The sequence below is a fragment of the Lampris incognitus genome, chromosome 1 (genome assembly GCF_029633865.1).
Source record: "Lampris incognitus isolate fLamInc1 chromosome 1, fLamInc1.hap2, whole genome shotgun sequence".
NCBI classification, from domain to species: Eukaryota; Metazoa; Chordata; class Actinopteri; order Lampriformes; family Lampridae; genus Lampris; species Lampris incognitus.
This window is the reverse complement of record NC_079211.1, coordinates 149,832,291-149,859,029: the sequence shown is the minus strand read 5'-3', so window position 1 is coordinate 149,859,029 and position 26,739 is coordinate 149,832,291. Positions and strand designations below refer to the sequence as shown.

At 39.6% G+C, this 26,739-nt stretch overlaps 2 protein-coding genes across 3 annotated transcripts; both read right to left on the bottom strand.

Annotated features, from left to right (window-relative positions):
* Window positions 1-1,546: 1,546 nt before the first annotated feature.
* Window positions 1,547-7,490, bottom strand: LOC130114527 (interleukin-1 beta-like). The gene is made up of 6 exons (XM_056282401.1): window positions 7,416-7,490; window positions 6,888-6,944; window positions 6,537-6,744; window positions 3,945-4,121; window positions 2,327-2,460; window positions 1,547-1,768 (listed from the first exon to the last, which is right to left on the bottom strand). Exons 2-6 carry the CDS (start codon window positions 6,918-6,920, stop codon window positions 1,547-1,549), a joined length of 774 nt encoding a protein of 257 aa, XP_056138376.1. The 5' UTR covers window positions 6,921-6,944; window positions 7,416-7,490.
* A 14,333-nt stretch (window positions 7,491-21,823) lies between these two features.
* Window positions 21,824-25,903, bottom strand: LOC130107984 (interleukin-1 beta-like). 2 transcript variants are annotated; one of them, XM_056274820.1, is made up of 6 exons: window positions 25,825-25,903; window positions 25,273-25,329; window positions 24,923-25,130; window positions 24,250-24,426; window positions 22,902-23,035; window positions 21,824-22,309 (listed from the first exon to the last, which is right to left on the bottom strand). In XM_056274820.1, the coding sequence occupies exons 2-6, from the start codon at window positions 25,303-25,305 to the stop codon at window positions 22,088-22,090; spliced, it is 774 nt and encodes a 257-aa protein (XP_056130795.1). In that variant the 5' UTR covers window positions 25,306-25,329; window positions 25,825-25,903; the 3' UTR covers window positions 21,824-22,087. The 2 variants fall into 2 exon arrangements, with proteins under 2 accessions (XP_056130795.1, XP_056130786.1); XM_056274811.1 differs by having other exon boundaries at window positions 25,829-25,869.
* Between the last annotated feature and the right edge of the window lie 836 nt (window positions 25,904-26,739).

Here is a 26,739-nt window from a genome sequence, read left to right as displayed (position 1 = left end):
CCCCATGGTAGTCAAGCTCTAGACCCCATGGTAGTCCAGCTCTAGACCCCATGGTAGTCCAGCTCCAGTCCCCATGGTAGTCAAGCTCTAGACCCCATGGTAGTCCAGCTCTAGACCCCATGGTAGTCCAGCTCTAGACCCCATGGTAGTCCAGCTCCAGTCCCCATGGTAGTCCAGCTCTAGACCCCATGGTAGTCCAGCGGGCCGACGGTGTGGTGGGTTGGAGAGCAGAAGAGGATCTGAGAGTGTGGGAGGGTGTGTGGATATGAAGGAGTTCAGAAAGATATGAAGGAGCTGGGTTATTAGGGGCCTTAAAGGTGAGGAGCAGGATCTTGAAGTTCAGGACACGAACACTTACATACCTGCTGTACCATTCCCGCTTGCATGTGTTAAATCCATGGGTACAAGTGCAAAAACAGTTCAATTATATTCAACATTTCTACAGCTATTTGTTTCGATAGATCCCCCTTATCGGTTAATGATGATTACGAATAGCGTTTAAGCAAATGAAACTATTGTTAGCTGCAATTTTGAAATGCCACTGATTTAAGAAGCATCATTAGGCCACATCGGACTGAAAACATGGAACGATATACCTCAGGATAAAACATATACATGAATAATGGAACTGTGGAGTGGGACCCAGCACAACTTTGAATGCTTTTTTTGTTTGGAAATGCTACCTTAAAAGGTTTTTGTTAAAATTTAGGAATCCAGCTGCAAGGCATGGATGGTAAGCGAAAAGCTGCTGCAAGAGTGATATGAATGATGACTGTTAGAAAAAATTTTGAAAGGCCCTGCATGGTTAAATGGTATGAAGAGTTCAGGATTCAATGATCAGTTCAAACTTTTATTACACATTTATTACAGTCCAATAAATAAGCACTAAGACAAATAATAAACAAATAAATACATAAATAAATAAATAAATTTAACATTGTGGAATTTTAAATACAGTGCCATAGTTAGTACAATAAATAAACGGGGGTGCCTGCCTGATAGACATTACAATCCCACCATCCTGTGGTGAACTCTATTTGCCTCATTGTACTTAGTACATACAGTACGTACACAGTATAAAAACTGAAGAAGTTCTCTCAAAATGAGAGCGCTTCCATCAGTCAATCCTTTAGAACAGAAATACCCATAACTCTTGGCATGAAGGGCCAGGGTTCACAATTTAACAGAGGTAATGGACACATGGGCTACAAATACACACATGGGACACTGATTGATTAGACATATAGCAAATATAGCAAAAAACAGCTTCTTTGGATTTATATTATTGAGATCCTTATTAATATGCTTCGTGTTATGCTGATAACCTTGTAGCCCATTTTCTAGAAAAATAACTTTTGCTCATAATTTACTTAAATCAAAACAAAATAATCACCAAAAAACAAAAAATAAAATAACCAGAATATAGAGAATAATTTACTCTCTGAAATAAAATGACCACCCTTGTGGCCATTTTGATTTTCTTCAGCGCTCACTAGCAGGCCTGCCTTTAGACATCCTTTCTCTAAAAATCATCACCAAGCCCTCTTCAGTTCTGGCGCTGGATGGTGAAGTTTCTGTAGCGTCGGGCCGTCTGTTGGCACATGTCTACGGGCCTATCATCTTCCTGGGCCGTGCTGATGTACCAGCCAGGGAAGTGGGCCGACATGAAGGTGCTAATATCAAGCCCACTGTCCCGTTTGTAGAAGAGGAATCGCACCATGTCAGTCCCCTTGCTGATACTCCTCAACCACTCCTTGCCCTGCACCTCCTGTGGCAAAAAGGAAGACAGACACAAAAGCCTGTTACTTCTGTAATCACACTAACAGAATCTATTACCCAGGGCTGGCTCTTAACTAATAGAGGCCTTGGGTAAAATTTCCTTGAGAGGGCTGATTTGTTGCCTGACAGCGCTACCCACTATCAAACAATAAATACAAATTTGGTTGTTTAAAGTTTGTATATATTATAGCAAATAAAAAAATAATAATTAAAGGCTATTGCCAAACAACGGTAATTGAAAATATGTGCCTGCCAACTATGCTAAAACTGCATATCAAAAACACAAAAGCCCTTTTGGGCTCTGATGAAGGCAAGGTGTACCACATGCTAGCATAAACCATCTTGAGAGTGTGCTCAAGCTAAGCTTGGTATTGCCTTTGAATAGCAAGGTAAATTATAAAATCAGTGGGTGTGATCAGCACTCAGATTCATCAACACAACTGCTGCTCCTATAAATCCCAGAGCCTAAACTGTTCTTTACCACAGTTTAACAACATCAGCTCTATGAAAGGATGCCATGTTGTCTCCAGAAATGTGTTACCCTTACCTCCAGATGCAGGGTTGGCCTCCCATTTTCCTCAGAGCATGACAGGTAGAGGTCTGTACCCCTGATACCCAAGATCACAGGTCTCGCATCAGTACTGGGCGCAGTGTTCACATAGGTGCACATGTTCAGATTCACTGTGGGGAGAATGAAGAAAAATTTTGATTTTTGTAGGATTTATTTAGTAAAATAGCATATGGCTAACAAACAAAACAGGTCAGCCTGTTTCACACACAGGACAATACAGGTTGTTCTGCCACTATACAATAAAGACTTTTGCACAAGTACAAATGTTTTGTATGCATTTTTTTTTTAAATCTTTTTTTTAAAATCATGGTCTAACAACTCTGAAAACTGTGAGAGCTTATTGACAGATGATAAAAAAATAACTGCAGAAAATCGAAACTGTTCCAAAAACTTATGACAGATGATTTTCTTCAGTTATTCTGTAAACTAGTATATGTGCAAAGTGTGAGGTTATAGTAATTTTTTAACATGGGAAATTTTCAGAGAAAAAATGTAGACTTGGTGTGCAAAGTCCTTAAGGGTCACAAGGAGGCCCAGAAAGACTAAATCTTTTTTTTTTACATTTTTTTAAATCATAGTCTAACAACTCTGAAAACTGTGAGAGCTTATTGACAGATGATAAAAAAATAACTGCAGAAAATTGAAACTCTTCCAAAAAATGTATAATGGATGATTTTTTCAGAGTTGGACTGTAAACTGTATGTGCGAAGTGTGAGGTTATAGTCATTTTTTAACATGGGAAATTTTAAGACAAAAAATTTAGACTTGGTGTGCAAAGTCCTTAAGGGTCACAAGGAGGTCCAGAAAGACTGACTCGACAAATAAAATGCCTGGTAAGTACACTGAGAGGCATTCCTTTGAATTCCAAGCGATCAAGAAAGACAAGATCAAAAAGATTTAGTTTGGGATCTGTTATTACTAGTGGGGTATTTCACAAAGCAGGATTAGCAATTTAGCCAGATAACTGAAAAGAATGCTGCAATATGCTGATAATACTGGGTTGATTCTGTGAAACTAAACTTGAGATGAAGGTTTAGGGATATGATTTTTCCGTACATATTTATCACTGCTGACAAAGAACATTCAGGAAGCTATTGCATGTAGCGTTTTCAAAATAACTTGACTAATTTGCTAATCCTGCTTTGTGAAATACCCCAGGCCAGAGAAAAAGTCCCAACCAAAATTACCTTTATTCAGTATCACATCATAAAGGCCTAATCAGAGATTTATTTGACCATATAAAATTAAGGTATAGAAGAATGCATGTGTCTTTCTCAACCACTCATAATTAAAAATATGAGTGTGTTTTACACCAATCTTAACAACTATTAGTGATGTAAACAGCATCAGAAAACACTAGAAACTTATATTTAGTTGTTGTTTAGGGTTAGTCCTTGCATGAAGAGATCTGGGAGGCGACAGCCGCCCGAATCCTATGTTTTATATTTTGGTGACATTTTGGTTTAGATTTAGATCAAGGATTGTACCATTAACCTTGTGTCACAGAAGGATTTTTCCTGACCGGTAGCTGACTGACAATGGGGATGCAGTACACGATACATGATGTTGAGCAATCTATGTCATCTGATGTTACCTTGGCGATGGCTGCTGCCTCCTTGCAGCATCAGGGCATGGAGCTCCATGGCGTCTTTAACAAGCACCCAGTTCCTCTTCTGGGTATCAGTGATACGGTACTCGTGTTCCCCCGTCTTGTTAAATTTGCTATGTCTCTCTGCCGGCGGTGCTGCAGTCACCTCAAACACAAATTCCTCTAAGGAAGGGGCAGGAGAGAGGGGGGGGGGGGGCACATGTTAAAAGGCATTTTATTTGAGATTTTATTTTTTACAAGGAAAATCTATGTTGTAACACAACCACCAACCACCAGATACAGCATCTATGATGAGGACAGCCCTGTTGGGTACATTTGCTTTGGTAAGCACCAGATGATCACACCATATAATAAGCACATAAGATACCAATTCCTGGCTGTTTCAGTAAGTTATGGTCTCAGGTGGCTCGTATTGGGCCACAGACAATGACAACCCCTTTGCAGCTTGCAAGTTGACTGAGATACTGCTTTGTCCACTCCTTAGTCAAGTGGTAATTCATTTCCCAGAAACCATATTTAAAGAACCTGCTTGCAAATTCAGTAATAATTGACTCAAACAGCAGGATTCCTGGAAATAGGCAAGTCCTATTTTTAAAAGCACTCACAATAGCTTGAATCGTTAAAAAAGTTCTACCACAAAAAACAAACTGCTGGTATTGTCAGCCAAGCCAAATAAAAGGACGCACATTTGTATAATAACTAGCTGTAATCTTCGGAACCGCTCTTCTAAAGCTGGAAAGAATAACTCTGATTGTAGAATCTGAGATGTAAGGCTTAGACCTACACTGGTCACAATGAATGGGGCTGTCTGAACTGTATGACTTGAACATTTACATGATTTTACGTTAATGCAGTACCCAGTAAAGAACAAGCTGATTAACTATAACTCTGGACACAGACTATACTGCACTCCAGTGAGGATGAACAGGCTGGACCTGATGGATTCAGAGATATGCTAACACTAGGGGTATAAGAAGATATCGATACACTCGGGTATCACGATATTATCTTTTGTGATACTGTATCAATTCTCAAAACCGCTATATCCCTTTCTCATTGTTTACATGTAAAGGTTCGTGACAAACTTGTTGTGCTGTGTGTAACCCCACGACCACTAGATAACAGTGTTGTAATTTATCTTCAGCCATCTGACTCTTCCACTCCAACGCAACAACGTAAACTGAGACAGCAAGTAGCATAAGCACAAAGAATACAGGCCTATGAAATTGCAATATATCACCTTTCTTGCAGTATCACAATTTATCACGATATATTGAATCGTAACCTCTGTATCCTGATACGTATCATATTGTCAGATTCTCACCAATACACAGCCCTAGCTAAGACCTCCAGCTGTTGAGACATTTTGGGGACAAGGTTTATAATCCTGAATTGCACCATGCCCTCTTAACTTTTAACCTCAAGTATTGCTGAACAATGTGGAAAATATCATTATCACAATAATCAATTTTTTTACACAATATCAAGATACATCATGATATCCACCTGCCTATGAAAAAAACACATTTAAGATCCGACTGATGTTAATCACACTGAGGTGTTTGGCAATGTTAAGTATGATGTCAAACCAAAACTACTTTACAAATAATATTCCTTCAAATATTTCAGATCTCACGTTGTGAAAAATGTTAGTTAATAGATCACTGTCATTGGACAGTAAAATTGCGCATCATGATATAATATCTCAATGTCATCCCTACACAATACAATTGAGAGACAAAAGACAGTAATATTGAATTATTGCCCTGCCCTATCCACATGGCTCGTGATCTGAACACCATGCGGTCAATTGTTATAAGTACTACAACTATGACAGCAGAAAAACTGATTTCACTACACTGGAAATATGCTGTTAAAACAAGTCATGACTGTGAACCTTTCTGGACATGTTGGCTTGGGAAAAGGCAACTACGAAACTGTTCAACTGTTAAATGAGGAGCAGTCCGTTTGGTGCAAAATAACTGGACTAAAACATATACGCTTTTAATGTAATGCCTCCTCGCCTTCGCCCGACACACTGTGATTTCATTATGCGCCACTGTAAATCCTTGTTTGTTTTACTTATTTTTATTTCCTTGCATTTTTGCAGTTTTGATTGTCTTCGATGTGATGTCTGCATTTTGTAGTACTTGAAAACAATACTACTACTACTTCTATACTCGAAAACAATAGAAATTTTCCAAAAAAAAACGTTATTATGATACTGCCAGCTAGGGATCTAAAATAGTAACTCGCTGCCCACCTTCCCCCAACTCATTCTCCATGAAACTGCTTTAATGCCACACCACCAGGGAAGGAAAAGATGAGGGGAAAGGTGCAGGAAAAATGTTCCTTTCTAAAGTTCTGGGCATGTGGGACATCGGTGAATGATCCTAGACACACACCACAAGCATCACAGGCCATATTGAATGATATTTCCAAGATTAAAATTCTGTTTTGAAGAAAACAATACTGCCTATACAAGATTCTAGGTCCCTTTACAGCCTTCCTCCATCTGTGCGTCTATTTGAATCCATGCACAGATTCGTGTGTGTGAGCGTCTAGTATCTCGCTTACCTTCCACCGCGCTCTCCAGCATGATGTTGAGCAGATCCTCGTCTCTGAACTCGGAACTCATTGGCGATTCTGACTTGGTGGTGTCCTTTAACCTCTCCATGGCGATGATGAGATTCACCACGCTCTTCATCGTCAGAGGATGCTGGGAGATCTCCAAGTCCAGCCCCTGAGGCATCCTCGATGTCCACCTCTCGCTCATGGAGGTGCTCTGAAAAGCAAAAAAACCCAGAAAAAAAACCCAGAAAGACAATTAAGAAATAAATAAAACGTACATGAGAAAATAAGCAAAATGTGTGACGTTTAACATTTGATTTGATGTTCAAGGTGGCTGGTTTCTTGCACAATACTCACAGTCATCAGGCTGCACTGAGATTCAAATTCCATCTTTTCTTCTGAGTGGGGAAAGATCTGCCAACAGAAAGACATACACACATAGATTTATTTCACGATTAGCCTGCTTTCTGGTTTAACTTTCTATCTATTCATGTGTACACCTTTTAGGAAACACATTTCATAAACGTCTCCTTTGTTTGCTGCTGAAATGACTCAAGACATCTTTCAGGTTTGGTCAATTTCATCTATGACACTCTTTCAGCACCATGCTGAAAAGCATCCGATGCAGATGACTATGTAACTATGAACACACACATGTGATACAGTATAAAAAAGGAAGGTACAATATAAACATAGCCAATGAAGCCTCCAACTCTACGAAGCAGGTTGGGCAGTAGAATGGCCTGGCAAATCAGGAGAATCGTCGAATATGTCTTTAGCATTTATTATCGTTATTATTATCACCAGTGCATCCTTTACCAGTACACCAACTCCCAACTGTCACCCCTGTATTTCAGAACAAATGCTCAAATACTAATTGTAAACCTGTGTGAGTTTGCTGTCAGAAGATAGATTGAGTTGTTCTGTATTCCTCAGTCACTGCTGTTAAGTACTCCTTTAGTGACAATCGTATTCTGGCTTCATGTGGTTATCTGCAGCATTTATATTGCAGGGCATGAGGAATTCCCCACACAGCAGGAAGTTGGAAGGGTACTATTTACAGTTTTGCAATTCTTAGTTAAAATCTCTGATGATGAAATACAGTACTCACGCACACGTGGCTGCAGACAAAGGGCTCCGGAGACAACCTGTTCGACTGCAGCACTTGCACAATAAACTGCTTTACGTGGAGTTGACGATGCCTTCTGTAATAGAAGAATTTTACATGTGTGCCATTTCATTCTTTTGTATATTCCTTTGGAAAATCTCATTCAAAGGAGTCATGGGTGCGTGTGTAGTTTGACGACACACTGAGGTGACTTTACCCTTACAAAAAGTAGTTTATTCAAGTGTACTATTAGTATCTCTATTTTAAACTAAAAATCAGTGTGCATAATTTCAGTTTGTACTTATCAGAGATATACTAAACAAAATTATACATCAGTATACTTACAAGTATACTACTAGTATACAGTTAAGGTCAAAATTGTTAGCCCCCAAGGAACTATGGAACATTTCCCTAAAATTCTGCCCAATGTTTACATCATTCATAAAACTTTACATAGTAAAACATTCATCAATGTTAAGGCCCCTATTTGGTACATTTTGTAATGTAAAATAAATCTTCAGGTTTGCTTTATACCAAATGTAGTGAAAAATGAGGTGGTCAAAATTATTAGCCCCCCCCCCCCATGTGATTTTTTTGCTTTCTTAAACACACCTGAGCAATCAATCAGCTTTCAAACCACACCTGATCAATCAATCAGCATCGAGCTTTACTTAAGGGACTCCAGTGAACAGGGCTAGTGGTACTTGAACACTTGATTGAGAGGGACTACTCTTTAATTCTTGGTAAGAAGTAATTTCATCATGGCAAAAAGTAAAGAAATCAGTCTGGAACTCAGAAAGAAGATAGTGGATGCTCATCTTAAGGGGGAAGGCTATACTGCCATTTCCAAGCATCTCAGTGTCTAGAACAGCTGTGTGTTGTATCAATGCAAAGCACAAGGAGACAAATTGTGTTAGAAACAAACCTGGGCCTGGTCCAAAGTGCAAGATTTCAAAAACTTTGGAGAGGAAAATATTCAAGAGATGTCAACAACAATCCCTGGATCTCTGCCAAGATGACTGTTGCTGAACTGGCCTCTTCTGGACTTGATGTTTCAGGGAAGACTGTTGTGAGGGCTCTTCATCGTGGTTGGCTTTGAGGTCATTGTCCAAGAAAAATGCCATTGCTTACACAGCGGCACGTCAAAGCCAGACTGAAATTTGCTCGTGAACATTCGAAAAATGGGCATGAGTTTTGGAAGTCTGTCCTTTGGTCTGATGAGACTAAACTTGAGCTGTTTGGGCACATGGATGTTGCTTTTGTTTGGCGAAGGAAGGGAGAGGCCTTCAACCCTAAAAACACAGTTGCCACAGTTAAACGTGGTGGTGGGAGCATAATGCTGTGGGGCTGTTTTGCTGCTTCAGGCACAGGGAACCTTGTTGGGGTGCATGGGATCATGAAGAAAGAAGATTATGTTGACATTTTGAAGGATAATGTAAAGAAACCTGCAGCCAGTCTAGCTTTAGGTCTCTACTGGGTCTTCCAGCAAGGCAATGACCCGAAGCATACATCCAAGTTGGTCCAAAACTTTTTGAAGGACAACAAAATCAAGGTCCTGGAGTGGCCCTCTCAGAGCCCAGATCTCAATCCTATTGAGAATCTGTGGCGGGAGCTCAAGGTTCATGTCCATGCTCGAAAACCACGCAATTTGGACGAGCTGGAACAATTTGCCATGGAAGAATGGGCTAAGATCCCTCAAGAGACATGAGCCAACCTAGTTAGGAACCACCATAAGAGGATGTTGTCAGCTGTGAGCCAGAAAGGTTACACTATATTGACTATTAATTGTCAGAGGGCTACTAATTTTGGCCTTGTCATTTTTGTTTTTTCTTGTTTCAATTCAGCGAATCAGTAAAATATCTTAATCAAGCTTCGTGGCGATTTTGTCTTTGTTCCTTTGGAAGTAATTCAACTATTAACACTTTTGGTTATGGTCCTTTCCATGGAAAAGTTAAGGGTTTTGTTTGATTTCATAAAGGGGGCTCATCATTTTGACCTTAACTATGTACTTGAACTTTACTTGAAGTTTACTTGATAAAATAAACGTCAAGCCTATACTATTTTTTGTAAGGGCTGATGTCCATGGAGTTGACAATGCCCTGTTTAAGCTGACCATGTCGATCTGTAATAAAAGACATGTATGTACATGTGCACTATCTTATTCTTCTGTATATTCTTTTGGAAAATCTCATCCAGGGGTGGTGCGGCCTTCATGTGTGTGTGCAGTGTGAGGACACACCGAGGTGAGGTTACACTAGCTTAGCTCAGCTCAATTGCTGGATATTTACCAGAATCATTCGCAGCTCGCCTCAAAAGAAAGTCATCACACCTTTTCCAAAGTCGACAGCTTAAACTTTTTACTCGTGTGTCTGGCGTAAACAAATACATTTAAGGCTTTACAAATGTCTACAGTTTTAACTGCTTTACTCTTCTTCAAACCACGCAATGTGTCAATATAATGACGAAATTCTATTTTAAATTGTGGTATGTGTGGATTTCTTTTGGACCACTTGCACTTGTGTATATAATATTTTCCATACAATAATAAATAAAAATGAGATGCAAGATAAACAGGTTTTTATAATCAATGTCATTCTTATCATAATAAAAAATAATATCTCGTTTTTCCAGTCGAGTAGTTGAACCAGTCAATCTCTTTTAAAGAAGTACTCTATGTCTAACCAAAATAACTTAATACACATGCATTCATAAAATAAATGTCAAATGGTCTCAATGTCGTTATTGCAAAAAACACACCTATCAATATCGTCTCTGATTCTTGAAAGCACCTGGTTTACAGGATCAATCCGATGTATCATCTTAAATGAAACTTCTCTGATGTCGTTGGTGACACAATATTTTTTATTGAAATTCCAGACTGACTTCCAATTGATATTTTCAAATTTAGAGTTCCAGAATGATTTGGCAAGAGGGGTTGCGGACCCCTGACAAAGTCTCCTAATGTGACTATTAGTACATTTTCTGTCTGTGATCCTTATACCTCCTAACATAGGGATACAATTCAACTGTGGAGTAATATCAAACATGTCAATTCCTTGAATTAATCTTAAAATACCAGAGGGTATCGCATCAAAAACTACACTAAATTCTTTTGGAGTAACTGGAAATCCGCAATTTTTTTTAGAAATTCTGCATAGGTAAATAAATGTTCGCTTTCATTTAATAATTGTGTCACCAACAAAATATCTTTTTTTAACCCAGCTATCAATAAATAATGTTTTATTTTTAAATTTAATATCTTTATTTTTCCAAATTGAACATTTGTGGGGAGAAAAGTTGTGATTATATATAAGTAACCAGGACAATAATGCTTGCTTATCGTAGTTAGATAGTTTCACATGGAGCTTATTTATATCAAAATTGCATTGTAGGGGAAATTCGCCACCACCTAGCTTTTCAAAAAATAGTTCTGGAATACTAAACCTTAATTCATCTTTTCCTTGCATATAATTTTTTAGCCACTTGACCTTGAAAGTAGTATTGGAAGTACCAAAATCTAAGACAGTAAGTCCCCCTTCACAATATGGGTTACATATCACCTTCTTTTGTAAATAATGGGGTCTATTCCTCCAAACAAACTTAAAGATCATAGTATCAATTTGTTTGATTAATTTCTGCGGGATATCTATGACCATCATAGTATATACCAATCTCGATAACCCTTCACTTTTAGTTAATAATACACGCCCTTCTAATGAAAGATCTCTTAATAACCAAATATCAAATTTCTTTTTAATCTTTTCAATCAATGGCTTAAAATTCAATTCCACCCTTTCATTTTGATTTTTGCATATTTTAACACCCAAGTATGATATGACATCTTTCACGGGAATACCACATGTTTCAAACAAATCCCTCGGCCTGTCCTTCAGAGCAACAAGGTCACATTTTTTAATATTTAAAGTTAGACCTGATACCAAGGAGAATGCACCAAGACAATCAATAGCTTTTTTAACTTATTTTTCATCCTGTAAAAAAATTGTTGTATCATCTGCTAATTGACAGCATTTTAATTCTTTTCCAGCTATTTGGATACCTTTGAAATGGTTTTTGTTGATGTGAAGAGCCATTGTTTGCATGACTAACAGAAATAAGAAGGGAGCAGCCGGATCCCCTTGTTTAATCCCTCTGCCAATATTAAATCTAGAAGTGGTACCAAATGGTATTTTAACTGAGCTATTACATCCTTCGTATAATGTCTGAACTGCACATCTAAAATAACTGCCGAAGCCAAAGAAATCTAAAGTACTGAGTAAGAAACTGTGCTCTACAGTGTCAAATGCCTTATAGTAATCCACAAATAAAATATAGCTTTGTCATCAATGAACTCGTTGTAATCAATCAAATCTAAAATTAGGCGAATATTATTACTTATGTGTCTTCCACTCATAAATCCAGATTGACAGTCATCAATAACTGTATTGACACATAACTTAAGTCTTTGAGTAAATATATGAGCAAACAGTTTAGCATCATTGTTGATTGAGGTTATAGGCCTCCAATTTTCAATTATCAATGGATCTTTATCTGGCTTGGGTATTAAAGAAATAAGCCCTTGAGACAAAGTAGGGGGTAGCTTCCCAGCCTCAATTCCTTCCTTAAATACACATAAATTCAGAAATGTCGTCTTGAAACACTTTATAAAATTCACCCGTTAGGCCATCATTCCCAGGGGATTTATTATTTTTACTTTAGAGATATTGTCTTTTATTTCTTCTAAAGTTATATTCTGGTCACACATATTTTTTGAATCCTTGTCTATAGCCTTTGCCCTCTCCCTTATGGAGGAGAAAAAAAGATGCATCACAACAATAATTCCTCTTTGTGTACAATTTGTCATAAAATGTTTCAACAAAACAACATATATCTTTTGGATTTTTGGAAATGTGGCCATTAATACTGAGTTTGATCAGGGAGGAAAGTTCTGCATTGCGTTTTTCCAGATTGAAAATGTTGCATCTTCCTTAGAGTATTGACCAACTTATACTGCTAGGTTACAACATAAATCAGTCGGGAGAGGGATTCGAAATTTGCCGTCATGACAGCCGGTGGTTTTATTATACAACAGCTGTCACATGACACTCCAAGGCAGCCGTAATATCAATACCCTGGTCCGCCTATAGGTGGCAGCAACGGACCAGGTATAATCACAATATATAACGTCTCCTCCCCACTTAATGAACACGTGGCATCACTAATATCAGAACAAACACCTGTAACCAATAAACCACTATCATGACATGTAAACACTATGTTGTCCATGGTAACTAAAATATCTCAAATCCCTGGAATCCAAACTGTTCAATTACAAATAACAATATAATTAACAGTCCCCCTTACTCCCAGTGACAAGCAACAATATTACTTTTTTTTTTAACTAAGGAAATGAGGTGGACTACTCAGACCCTGCCATAACCCTGGGGATTATTCTGCCCCATTCTTCAGGGTGTGGCTACTATAAATCTAGGCGTTTAGGAGACCGCCGTTCTCTCTGGGGATACCGGCGGTTAGCCTCTGGCGGATCTACAAGGGGTGCAACAGAGACAGACGTCAGGGTGGAGCATGATGACAGTTCTGTCTCTGAAACTGCTGAAGAGATGGGCCCAGAAGAAGCAGGTTCTGTGTGACCTGGTGGATTCTGGGTGAGGGTGGGTTGGGCTGGGTTGTCCTGCTCATATGGTTCAGCACAGACCACTGGTAGTGGTGATGTAGTGTTCTCAGATGCTGTTTCTGCAGCAAGCAGTTGGTCTGTGTGTCTCCTCCAGATGGTGTCCTCAGTTGTCCGGACTGTATAGGACACAGGCCCTGTCTGTGCCAGGACGGTGACTGGCACCCATTTTGGTCCGGTGTTATAGTTGCATGCCAGTACACTGTCACCTTGGAAGAAAACCCTTTCTTTTGCTTTATGTTGGCGTTGTTGAACCTGAGGTCATTGGTGGAGATATTGGGGAAATTTTCTGACCCCAAACACAATTCCCAGCGCTTCTCGTTCAATTTGCGCGTAGTTGCGTTCGGCTTGGTTGAGTGTGCGTGAAGCAAACGCGACCGGCCGCTCTTCATCACTGGGCATGATGTGAGAAATGACTGCCCCCACTCCATAAGGGGAGGCATCACATACGAGTTGTAAGGGCAATGTGGGGTCAAAGTATGTCAGCGTGTCTGACTCAAGCAGCGCCTTTTTTGTTTGCGCAAAGGCAGCCTCACACTGTTCAGTCCATTCCCATGCCTTGCCATGGCACAGCAGCTGGTGAAGCGGTTGCAGCAGAGAAGAGAGGCTCGATATGAATTTCTCATAGTAGTTTAGGGGCCCGAGATAAGAGAGTAGTTGACTCACATTTTGAGGCATCAGCGCTTCCACGATCGCTTTGATTTTGGATGGAGCTTTTTGTAAGCTCTCTGAATCTATTATGTGACCCAAATACTCTACTGCAGACTGGAAAACTCACACTTTGATCTGCGGACCCTGAGTCCATATTCTTCTAGCCACTGCAGTGTGGCATCCAGATTTTCCAGGTGCTCTTGCTCTGTCTTCCCGGTGACCAGTATGTCGTCCAAGTAGCATTGGACACCAGCCAAGCCGCTCAGTATCTGGTCCATCGCACGCTGGAAGAGAGCCGGGGCCGATGTTATTCCCAAGGGTAGCCTGCAGTGTTGGTAGAGGCCCTTGTGAGTGACTATTGTGAGCAGCTCTCCCGACTTCTCATCGACTTGCATCTGGAGGTAGGCTTGTGTGAGGTCAATTTTGCTGAATTTTTGTCCTCCAGCCAATCCCGTGAAAAGCTCCTCAATGTGGGGCAGTGGATATTGTTCAGCCTCAAGCGCTGGGTTTATGGTGACTTTGAAGTCGCCGCAGATTCTCACCGAATTATCTTTTTTTATAACTGGCACAATTGGAGCGGCCCAGTCACTCCGGCTGACAGGCTGCAGCAACCCCCTCTTGACCAAGGATTCCAGCTCTGCGTACACTTTTGGCTTTATTGCGTAGGGAACTGGTCTGGCTTTCATGAACCTTGGTTTGCTATCCGGCTGAATGTTCAGTTTAACCGTTATGTCTTTCATCGTCCCCAGTTCCTCCTTGAACACATCTGCATGTTTGTTCAGAACCGTTGTCAGACGTTTTTCACCTTTGCACACCATAAGAATTGCAGGCCAGTCCAGTGTGAGCTCCTCCAGCCATGACCGACCCAGCAGAGATGGAAAGTTCCCTTTGACTATATACAATGCTAGTTTAGCTGTCTGGCCATTCACCAGGACTGTGACATTGACGACGCCTTTTGTTCGCACTGACTCGCCGGTGTATGTTTTCAGTTTGAGGCTGGTTGGTTGTAATGAAAGGTGCTGCAAGGTTTCCTTGTAAACAGCATACGACATGATGGAGACAGCTGCACCAGTGTCAATTTCCATGCGCACTGGTTTCCCCTCCAGCAGTGGAGTTTCCCAATATCCATCTGGACCTCCCTGCACTGACAGCACACACACTGATGCCTCATCTGATGAGCTGTTGGGCTCAGCGGTGGTGTGGCTTGGTTCCAGGAAGTGAAGATTATAACCAGCCTCTGGAATGACGGCCCGGCAGATATCGATCGCACGCCTTTTGACATCTTCGCCTTCTTGTTCTTGTAACCCGTAAAGCCTCAGATTCCATCTTCTTTGATAGCGCTCAGCCTCATTCCCCTTGTCTTCAAGCTCCGACAACCCTCTTCTCGTGGTTGACGGCTGCCGTCTTCACTGCTGTGACCTCTGCTTTCATATCTTGGATCTCTTTGAAGAGAAATTCTGAGTTTTCTTTCAAGGCGTGGATAGTATCTGAATTTTTCTCGATCAGCTTCTCCAGATCATCACTCTTCTTTTCTAAACCATCGGCCCTCTCGCTTATTTTGTCCACCAGTAGCCTCACAATATAGTCTTGCACTTCAGCAAGGGTTGGTTCAGACTTCCCTTTTTTCTGCGCGAGAGAGCTGGGCACGGAGTCAGGAAACAAGAAGGCACAAAACGGCACACATCCACGGCTAATGTGGGATGTATAAGAGTGCGTACGCACTACAGACTAGCTTGGTCTAGTCACAAAGGCACGAACTGATGAAGCCTCTTGGATGAGAGGCGAAACGTCTTCACGGACATATACCAAGTCCAGTTGCACTTGATTCAACTCCTTTGGATAACCATGACCTGGATGAATGAGAACATTCACAGACACGTATCTACAGAGGTGACTTCCATCTCAGGATCAAGTCTTACCTGTCTTGTTTTTTCTATCCATCCTCTTTTCTCACACATTGTCGTATTTTCAGTTGTACAAGCGAAGACGGTTAATACCAGAGCTAGCTAGCTAGCCAGCCAGTTAATTCAAGGGCTAACGTTAGCTGAGAGTTCACTCGGCTAAAGACTCAAGTTGAAAGGGTATAAGATGTTAGGGCCTGTGTTTTCTGCTTCAATACAACCTCAGTACAACTTCATATCTTATATGTGGTCAGATACTAATCCAAAGATTGTTAACAGGATTGAAAATCAGACAAACTTCTTCAGCCACGAGTGAACGCTACCGGAGTGGTCGCCATGCCATCTTCTCTCATATCCGTGAAATACGCGTACGTGATTTCTTTTCGTACCCGTTTTCCGGGAAGTCTGCCTCTGATTGGCTAGTACTCCTTGCCTCCGTTGATTAGGTTGGTTAAGTTTAGGGTGGGTTTAGGGATAGGGTAAGCCAATCAGAGATAGCGTAGGGGCGGGTCTTCCGGGAATCCAGGCGAACGCTCTCTCAACGAGTACTAGCCAATCAGAGGCAGAGTTCCCGGAAAGCGGGTACGAAAAACAATCACGCGTTCGTCTCCCAGCCGTGTGACGTCATCAGGTGGCGCCGTTGCAGAACACAGGCGGCCGGGGGCGGGGGTTAAAAAAACTTTTTGTTTTAAAACATTGTTGGCGGTCAGTGTGTCCTGTATTTTTTTTCTTAATATTCTTCACCTCCGCAGACACGAAGTCAGTTGTTGTTTTTTAAGCCTTCAACTATAACGGTGTTGGCACCGACCAGTTTGTAGAGGATATCGGCCCGGTTATTTATGAGGAAGCAAAGCCTTTTCACGAAGCTAGCTGAGTGTTCTGCGTCGCCATTTTACCTTTCTTGTACACCGGCAACATGGCGGCTTCCGGTAGCAGGTGTCCGAGAGGTCGACCGCGGGTCTCTCTGGGCGCGCTTTGTTTTTAACGTTGGGCGGGGTTACAGGCAGACACCAGATGTGTTTTACTCGTCAGAAAGCACTTTCTAATTTGGTTCAGAATAGCTGGCGGGGGCTCGAGAAGTCTGTCCTGCTAAACCCGTATTTGCGTCACACGCGTCATCTGACGTAATACACCTCTAATACGTCATATCCTTGAGAGGGCGCGTCCTGTCAAAAGCGGAGGGTATAGCTAGACTTACTTAGTGTGTGGCTCTCTCTTTGGAAGTCGGTAATGTATTATCCCAAAGAATCGACAATACGTTGTTTAACTTTGTGTAACCGGTTATTTTGTTGCCCGGTGCGGGATTCGATACGGGTGTACTGCACCACATGGCGGCGTCACTAACCGCTCGGCTAAAGGGTCAGACCCGTTAGCTAGGGGCTAACGTGTCTTATTAGTAGTTTACATTTGTTTGGAAAAACAAAAGGCATTTTGTAAAAAACTCAGCAATAATGAATACATGTCAATGTGGAGGTTTGAGTTTTTTGGACTTCACAACTCTAAATAACACATTCAAAATGAATTGGCTTAGCCCAGTGGTTCTCACCCTTTTTGGGGTCCTGGACCCCCTGCGTATTTTTGATCTACCCTGAGGACCCCTCCACCTGATCTTGGGGGAGGGGGGTTGCAATTTGATAGAAACATTAGAAACTGCATTTTAAATTGCATTATAGCATTTATTCACTCTTTGGGGCAAAAATAAGAGCTTTCAGTTGTAACTTAGATATAGTTAACAAAACAGAATTCTTATGCAGTAACTTTCAGATATATGTAACAAAACAAAATTCTTATGCAGTAACTTTCAGATATATGTAACAAAACAGAATATGTATTCAGTAACTTTCAGATATATGTAACAAAACAGAATATGTATTCAGTAACTTTCAGATATATCTAACAAAACAGAATTCTTATGCAGTAACTTTCAGATATATGTAACAAAACAGAATATGTATTCAGTAACTTTCAGATATATGTAACAACACAGAATATGTATTCAGTAACTTTCAGATATATGTAACAAAACAGAATATGTATTCAGTAACTTTCAGATATATGTAACAAAACAGAATATGTATTCAGTAACTTTCAGATATATGTAACAACACAGAATATGTATTCAGTAACTTTCAGATATATGTAACAACAGAATTTTTATGCAGTAACTTTTAACAATGCAAACGGGAGCGAGATCTCTTATTAAAATACAATAAATTACACTTGTGAAACAGATGTAATTAGAGAAAAAAGTCCTGTTACCCTTTATAGGTAGATAAAGGTCTCAGTCACATTTGAGTAAAATAATCCTATTTCTATAAATGTCATAGGATCTTTTTTTTAAAGATATTTTATTTTCATGGACCCCTTGCAATTACACCACGGACCGCTAGGGGTCCGCGGACCCCCGGTTGAGAAACACTGGCTTAGCCCATTCATTTTAACCCATCATCTTTATGGAACTTTATCCCAAATGTTGTGTTCTCCAAAATTTGTGGCCTGGAATTTCTTTTAATGTGCAACTACAATATTAGTAAAACCTCAACCGAATGATCACACATTCATAAGCAGATGCTTTTGGCCTGGTCTCTCACGTTTAAACACTGCCTCTCAGCGCATAGATATTACATTTGGAATAATGAGGACATTCTCTACAAAAACAAGTCTTTATTTTGGAAAATGGTTCAAAAACGGTTTAATTCTTGTTGGTCAACTCCTGGACTCAAATGGTTTGTTGTACAACTACTTGGACTTTTTGAGAAAATATCAAATTCCCATAACAGTTAAGGAATATGCTGTTGTGTTCCATGCAATTCCTTCTGGAATTATGACACTGCTGAGGGGTATTTACTTCCCATGGCCGCTTACTCACCCTGTCAAATTATCTCATACCGCTGTGGGTGGTTTGTGCTTTTCAGCAGAGCATCAGAGTAAAAACAGAACAATTAGGGCTTTATTTCAAACAGACACTGTCACAGTTCCTGACATGGTCCCATTTTGGAATGGTACAATAGAGAAGGTGCCATGGAGAACGGTTTGGTCCTCACCTTTCAAATATTTTATTACTAAAAAAAAGTGAGAGAAGTTAAGTTTAAGTTAATTCACAGGTTCTACCCAGTTAAATCTTTCCTTAAGATGTATAAAAAAAGACATTGAATCTGAATGCTCATTTTGTAAAAATTCAGTTGAAAATGTTTCTCGCGTGTTTTGGAATTGTTGTCATACAGAGAAATGTTGCTCAGACACTCCAGTGCAGTGGTTCTCAACCTTTTTGGGGTCCTGGACCCCCTGCGTATTTTTGATCTACCCTGAGGACCCCTCCACCTGATCTTGGGGGAGGGGGGTTGCAATTTGATAGAAACAGTAGAAACTGCATTTTAAATTGCATTATAGCATTTATTCACTCTTTGGGGCAAAAATAAGAGCTTTCAGTTGTAACTTAGATATAGTTAACAAAACAGAATTCTTATGCAGTAACTTTCAGATATATGTAACAAAACAGAATATGTATTCAGTAACTTTCAGATATATGTAACAACACAGACTATGTATTCAGTAACTTTCAGATATATGTAACAAAACAGAATATGTATTCAGTAACTTTCAGATATATGTAACAACACAGAATATGTATTCACTAACTTGCAGATATATGTAACAAAACAGAATATGTATTCAGTAACTTTCAGATATATGTAACAAAACAGAATATGTATTCAGTAACTTTCAGATATATGTAACAAAACAGAATATGTATTCAGTAACTTTCAGATATATGTAACAAAACAGAATATGTATTCAGTAACTTTCAGATATATGTAACAAAACAGAATATGTATTCAGTAACTTTCAGATATATGTAACAAAACAGAATATGTATTCAGTAACTTTCAGATATATGTAACAAAACAGAATATGTATTCAGTAACTTTCAGATATATGTAACAACACAGAATATGTATTCAGTAACTTTCAGATATATGTAACAAAACAGAATATGTATTCAGCAACTTTCAGATATATGTAACAACAGAATTTTTATGCAGTAACTTTTAACAATGCAAACGGGAGCGAGATCTCTTATTAAAATACAATAAATTACACTTGTGAAACAGATGTAATTAGAGAAAAAAGTCCTGTTACCCTTTATAGTTTAGGTAGATAAAGGTCTCAGTCACATTTGAGTAAAATAATCCTATTTCTATAAATGTCATAGGATCTTTTTTTAACGATATTTTATTTTCACGGACCCCTTGCAATTACACCACGGACCACTAGGGGTCCGCGGACCCCCGGTTGAGAAACACTGCTCTAGTGTACATCCAAACATATTTCACTGCTGATTTTTCTTTCTGTTTTCAGGATTTTTTTCCCCTTTGGTATTTATGTTTGATTTTAAGATGCAATGCAAAATACTTTATAATAAATCTTGTATTTTTACTTGCTAAACATTACACCCACAAGAGCAAATTCAGTGGTTCCCCCCATTTTTAAAAATGAACTCGATGAGTAAATGGATACCATAAAACATTCAAAGAACAGTAAAGCCACGAGGACTGTACACCTCTATGAGCCACTTGTGAACTTGCTGGGCTGACGTTGGGGCAGCCTGAACTGAATTTGGTGCTGAGTTTTGACCTTTTGAATGACACTCTTTTTTTGGCCTGTACCCCTGCTTCCTGTGGTGTTGATGTTGTATTTCGTTTGTCTTTATGTGTTCTTTATGTTCTGAATTTGATACTGTTTTCAATAGTTTATTAAAAAAAGAATATGCATGGAGAGGTTTGATCACTTTTTCCTTTCAAAGTTAGTCAGCTCTTGTTTTGGCATGAAGTATAACTCGTGCTTCAAGGATCGACGTGTTTTATGTGTGTATTGGCATTAATGAACCAGACAAAGCCTCAACATTTTACATTGAAAACAAGGCAAGAAGACAGTGATTCTGATGAGTTTTGTTATTTTAGGTGTTCCAGGTTCTGTATGCAGTATGTCACACACACACACACACACACACACCACAAGATTCAGTTGTTGTGTTGCATTCTAGCATTTCCCAACAGTCACATTTTCTGTCTACAAATTGAACTTGTACCAAAGAAATAAAAAATGGGAAACCGACCAGAGTCCAACACAAGATGTTGTTAACCAGCTGTTATGAGGCCAGGTGAGCAGCAATGAGGGCAGTGAAGCTTCAAAACAGAACTGAAAACCAAACGCATGCATTTTCCATATCCATTAAGTTTTATTTGTTCTATTTTTTCTAATTCTTCCACGGACGTCAGTGGAGTGAGACCAAACAGAGCTGAGAACGCGTTTTTTTGTTTTTGTTTTGTTTGGAAATGCTACCTTAAAATGTTTTTCCGTTAAAATTTAGGAATCCAGCTGCAAGGCATGGATGGTAAGCGAAAAGCTGCTGCAAGAGTGATATGAGTGATGACTGTTAGAAAATTTGTTTGAAAAGCCCTGCATGGTTAAATGGTATGAAGAGTTCAGGATTCAATGATCAGTTCAAACTTTTATTACACATTTATTACAGTCCAATAAATAAGCACTAAGTTAAATAATAAACAAATAAATACATAAATAAATAAATAAATTTAACATTGTGGAATTTTAAATACAGTGCCATAGTTAGTACAATAAATAAACGGGGGTGCCTGCCTGATAGACATTACAATCCCACCATCCTGTGGTGAACTCTATTTGCCTCGTTGTACTTAGTACATACAGTACGTACACAGTATAAAAACTGAAGAAGTTCTCTCAAAATGAGAGCGCTTCCATCAGTCAATCCTTTAGAACAGAAATACCCATAACTCTTGGCATGAAGGGCCAGGGTTCACAATTTAACAGAGGTAATGGACACATGGGCTACAAATACACACATGGGACACTGACTGATTAGACATCTAGCAAATATAGCAAAAAACAGCTTCTTTGGATTTATATTATTGAGATCCTTATTAATATGCTTCGTGTTATGCTGATAACCTTGTAGCCCATTTTCTAGAAAATAACTTTTGTTCATCATTTATTTAAATCAAAACAAAATAATCACCAAAAAACAAAAAATAAAATAACCAGAATATAGAGAATAATTTACTCTCTGAAGTAAAATGACCACCCTTGTGGCCATTTTGATTTTCTTCAGCACTCACTAGCAGGCCTGCCTTTAGACATCCTTTCTCTAAAAATCATCACCAAGCCCTCTTCAGTTCTGGCGCTGGATGGTGAAGTTTCTGTAGCGTCGGGCCGTCTGTTGGCACATGTCTACGGGCCTGTCATCTTCCTGGGCCGTGCTGATGTACCAGCCAGGGAAGTGGGCCGACATGAAGGTGCTAATATCAAGCCCACTGTCCCGTTTGTAGAAGAGGAATCGCACCATGTCAGTCCCCTTGCTGATACTCCTCAACCGCTCCTTGCCCTGCACCTCCTGTGGCAAAAAGGAAGACAGACACAAAAGCCTGTTACTTCTGTAATCACACTAACAGAATTTATTACCCAGGGCTGGCTCTTAACTAATAGAGGCCTTGGGTATAATTTTCTTGAGAGGGCTGATTTGTTGCCTGACAGCGCTACCCACTATCAGGCAATAAATACAAATTTGGTTGTTTAAAGTTTGGTGTTTTGTTAATTGTTATATATTATAGCAAATAAAAACAATTAAATTAAAGGCTATTGCCAACCAACGGTAACTGAAAATATGTGCCTGCCAGCTATGCTAAAACTGCATATCAAAAGCTCAACAGCCCTTTTGGGCTCTGATGAAGGCAGGATGTACCACATGCTAGCATAAACCATCTTGAGAGTGTGCTCAAGCTAAGCTTGGTATTGCCTTTGAATAGCAAGGTAAATTATAAAATCAGTGGGTCCGATCAGCACTCAGATTCATCAACACAACTGCTGCTCCTATAAATCCCAGAGCCTAAACTGTTCTTTACCACAGTTTAACAACATCAGCTCCATGGTGTATTTTGCATCTATGAAAGGATGCCATGTTGTCTCCAGTAATGTGTTACCCTTACCTCCAGATGCAGGGTTGGCCTCCCATTTTCCTCTGAGCATGACAGGTAGAGGTCTGTACCCCTGATACCCAAGATCACAGGTCTCGCATCAGTACTGGGCGCAGTGTTCACATAGGTGCACATGTTCAGATTCACTGTGGGGAGATTGAAGAAAAATTTTGATTTTTGTAGTATTTATTTAGTAAAATAGCATATGGCTAACAAACAAAACAGGTCAGCCTGTTTCACACACAGGACAATACAGGTTGTTCTGCCACTATACAATAAAGACTTTTGCACAAGTACAAATGTTTTGTATGCATTTTTTTTAAAAATCTTTTTTTTAAAATCATGGTCTAACAACTCTGAAAACTGTGAGAGCTTATTGACAGATGATAAAAAAATAACTGCAGAATATCGAAATTGTTCCAAAAATTTATGACAGATGATTTTCTTCAGTAGTCTGTAAACTATATGTGCGAAGTGTGAGGTTATAGTCATTTTTTAACATGGGAAATTTTCAGACAAAAAATTTAGACTTGGTGTGCAAAGTCCTTAAGGGTCACAAGGAGGCCCAGAAAGACTGACTCGACAAATAAAATGCCTGGTCAGTACATTCCTTAGCATTCCTTAGAATTCTGAGTGATCAAGACAGACAACATCAAAAAGATTTAGTTTGGGATCTGTTATTACTAGTGGGGTATTTCACAAAGCAGGATTAGCAATTTAGCCAGATAACTGACAAGAACGCTGCAATATAATGATGATACTGAGTTGAATTCTGTGAAACTAAAGTTGAGATGAAGGTTTAGGGATATGATTTTTCCGTACATATTTATCACTGCTGACAAAGAACATTCAGGAAGCTATTGCATGTAGCGTTTTCAAAATAACTTGACTAATTTGCTAATCCTGCTTTGTGAAATACCCCAGGCCAGAGAAAAAGTCCCAACCAAAATTACCTTTATTCCATATCACATCATAAAGGCCTAATCAGAGATTTATTTGACCATATAAAATTAAGGTATAGAAGAATGCATGTGTCTTTCTCAACCACTCATAATTAAAAATATGAGTGTGTTTTACACCAATCTTAACAACTATTAGTGATGTAAACAGCATCAGAAAACACTAGGAACTTATATTTAGTTGTTGTTTAGCGTTAGTCCTTGCATGAAGAGATCTGGGAGGCGACAGCCGCTCGAATCCTGCATTTTATATTTTGGTGATATTTTGGTTTAGATTTAGATCAAGGATTGTACCATTAACCTTGTGTCACAGATTGATTTTTCCTGACCGGTAGCTGACTGACAATGGGGATGCAGTACACGATGCATGATCTTGAGCAATCTATGTCATCTGATGTTACCTTGGCGATGGCTGCTGCCTCCTTGCAGCATCAGGGCATGGAGCTCCATGGCGTCTTTAACAAGCACCCAGTTCCTCTTCTGGGTATCAGTGATACGGCACTCGTGTTCCCCCGTCTTGTTAAATTTGCTATGTCTCTCTGCCGGCGGTGCTGCAGTCACCTCAAACACAAATTCCTCTAAGGAAGGGGCAGGAGAGAGAGGGGGGGCACATGTTAAAAGGAATTTTATTTGAGATTTTATTTTTTACAAGGAAAATCTATGTTGTAACACAACCACCAACCACCAGATACAGCATCTATGATGAGGACAGCCCTGTTGGGTACATTTGCTTTGGTAAGCACCAGATGATCACACCATATAATAAGCACATAAGATACCAATTCCTGGCTGTTTCAGTAAGTTATGGTCTCAGGTGGCTCGTATTGGGCCACAGACAATGACAACCCCTTTGTAGCTTGCAAGTTGACTGAGATACTGATTTGTCCACTCCTTTGTCAAGTGGTAATTCATTTCCCAGAAACCATATTTAAAGAACCTGATTAAAATTCTGTTTTGAAGAAAAAAATACTGCCTATACAAGATTCTAGGTCCCTTTACAGCCTTCCTCCATCTGTGCGTCTATTTGAATCCATGCACAGATTCGTGTGTGTGAGTGTCTAGTATCTCGCTTACCTTCCACCGCACTCTCCAGCATGATGTTGAGCAGATCCTCATCTCTGAACTCGGAACTCATTGGCGATTCTGACTTGGTGGTGTCCTTTAACCTCTCCATGGCGATGATGAGATTCACCACGCTCTTCATCGTCAGAGGATGCTGGGAGATCTCCAAGTCCAGCCCCTGAGGCATCCTCGATGTCCACCTCTCGCTCATGGAGGTGCTCTGAAAAGCAAAAAAACCCAGAAAAAAAAACAGAAAGACAATTAAGAAATAATTAAAACATACACGAGAAAATAAGCAAAACGTGTGACGTTTAACATTTGATTTGATGTTCAAGTTGGCTGGTTTCTTGCACAATACTCACAGTCATCAGGCTGCACTGAGATTCAAATTCCATCTTTTCTTCTGAGTGGGGAAAGATCTGCCAACAGAAAGACATACACACATAGATTTATTTCATGATTAGCCTGCTTTCTGGTTTAACTTTCTATCTATTCATGTGTACACCTTTTAGGAAACACATTTCATAAACGTCTCCTTTGTTTGCTGCTGAAATGACTCAAGACATCTTTCAGGTTTGGTCAATTTCATCTATGACACTCTTTCAGCACCATGCTGAAAAGCATCCGAAGCAGATGACTATGTAACTATGAACACACACATGTGATACAGTATAAATAAGGAAGGTGCAATATAAACATAGCCAATGAAGCCTCCAACTCTACGAAGCAGGTTGGGCAGTAGAATGGCCTGGCAAATCAGGAGAATCGTCGAATATGTCTTTAGCATTTATTATCATTATCATTATTATTATCATCAGTGCATCCTTTACCAGTACACCAACTCCCAACTGTCACCCCTGTATTTCAGAACAAATGCTCAAATACTAATTGTAACTGTAGAGAAGGAAACTTACAAACCTGTGTGAGTTTGCTGTCAAAAGATAGATTGAGTTGTTCTGTATTCCTCAGTCACTGCTGTTAAGTACTCCTTTAGTGACAATCGTATTCTGGCTTCATGTGGTTATCTGCAGCATTTATATTGCAGGGCATGAGGAATTCCCCACACAACAGGAAGTTGGAAGGGTACTATTTACAGTTTTGCAATTCTTAGTTAAAATCTCTGATGATGAAATACAGTACTCACGCACACGTGGCTGCAGACAAAGGGCTCCGGAGACAACCTGTTCGACTGCAGCACTTGCACAATAAACTGCTTTACGTGGAGTTGACAATGCCTTCTGTAATAAAATAATTATATATGTGTGCCATTTTATTCTTTTGTATATTCCTTTGGAAAATCTCATTCAAAGGAGTCATGGGTGTGTGTGCAGTTTGAAGACACGCCAAGGTGACTTTAGCCTACCCTTACAAAAAGTAGTTTATTCAAGTGTACAATTAGTAACCCTATTTTATACTAAAAGCCCCCAAGGAACTATGGAACATTTCCCTAAAATTCTGCCCAATGTTTGCATCATTCATAAAACTTTACATAGTAAAACATTCATCAATGTTAAGGTCCATATTTGGTACATTTTGGAATGTAAAATAAATCTTCAAGTTTGCTTTATACCAAATTTAGTGAAAATTGAGGTGGTCAAAATTATTAGCCCCCCCCCCCCCCGTGATTTTTTTGCTTTCTTAAACACACCTGAGCAATCAATCAGCTTTCGAGCAGTCAGTCAGCTTTGAACTTTACTTAAGGGACTCCAGTGAACAGGGCTAGTGGCACTTGAACACTTGATTGAGAGGGACTACTCTTAAATTCCTGGGAAGAAGTAATTTCATCATGCCAAAAAGTAAAGAAATCAGTGGGGAACTCAGAAAGAAGA

Bases quoted from the DNA above. Each gene is read 5' to 3' on its own strand.
- LOC130114527 (XM_056282401.1), bottom strand. From the start codon at position 6,920: ATGGAATTTGAATCTCAGTGCAGCCTGATGACT. The intron at 6,745-6,887 runs GTGAGTATTGTG...TTTGCTTTTCAG, and splicing joins CTCAGTGCAGCCTGATGACT to AGCACCTCCATGAGCGAGAG. The intron at 2,461-3,944 runs GTAACATCAGAT...TTCTCCCCACAG, and splicing joins AGGCAGCAGCCATCGCCAAG to TGAATCTGAACATGTGCACC.
- LOC130107984 (XM_056274820.1), bottom strand. From the start codon at position 25,305: ATGGAATTTGAATCTCAGTGCAGCCTGATGACT. The intron at 25,131-25,272 runs GTGAGTATTGTG...TTTGCTTTTCAG, and splicing joins CTCAGTGCAGCCTGATGACT to AGCACCTCCATGAGCGAGAG. The intron at 24,427-24,922 runs GTAAGCGAGATA...CCCCTTCCTTAG, and splicing joins GCTGGAGAGTGCGGTGGAAG to AGGAATTTGTGTTTGAGGTG.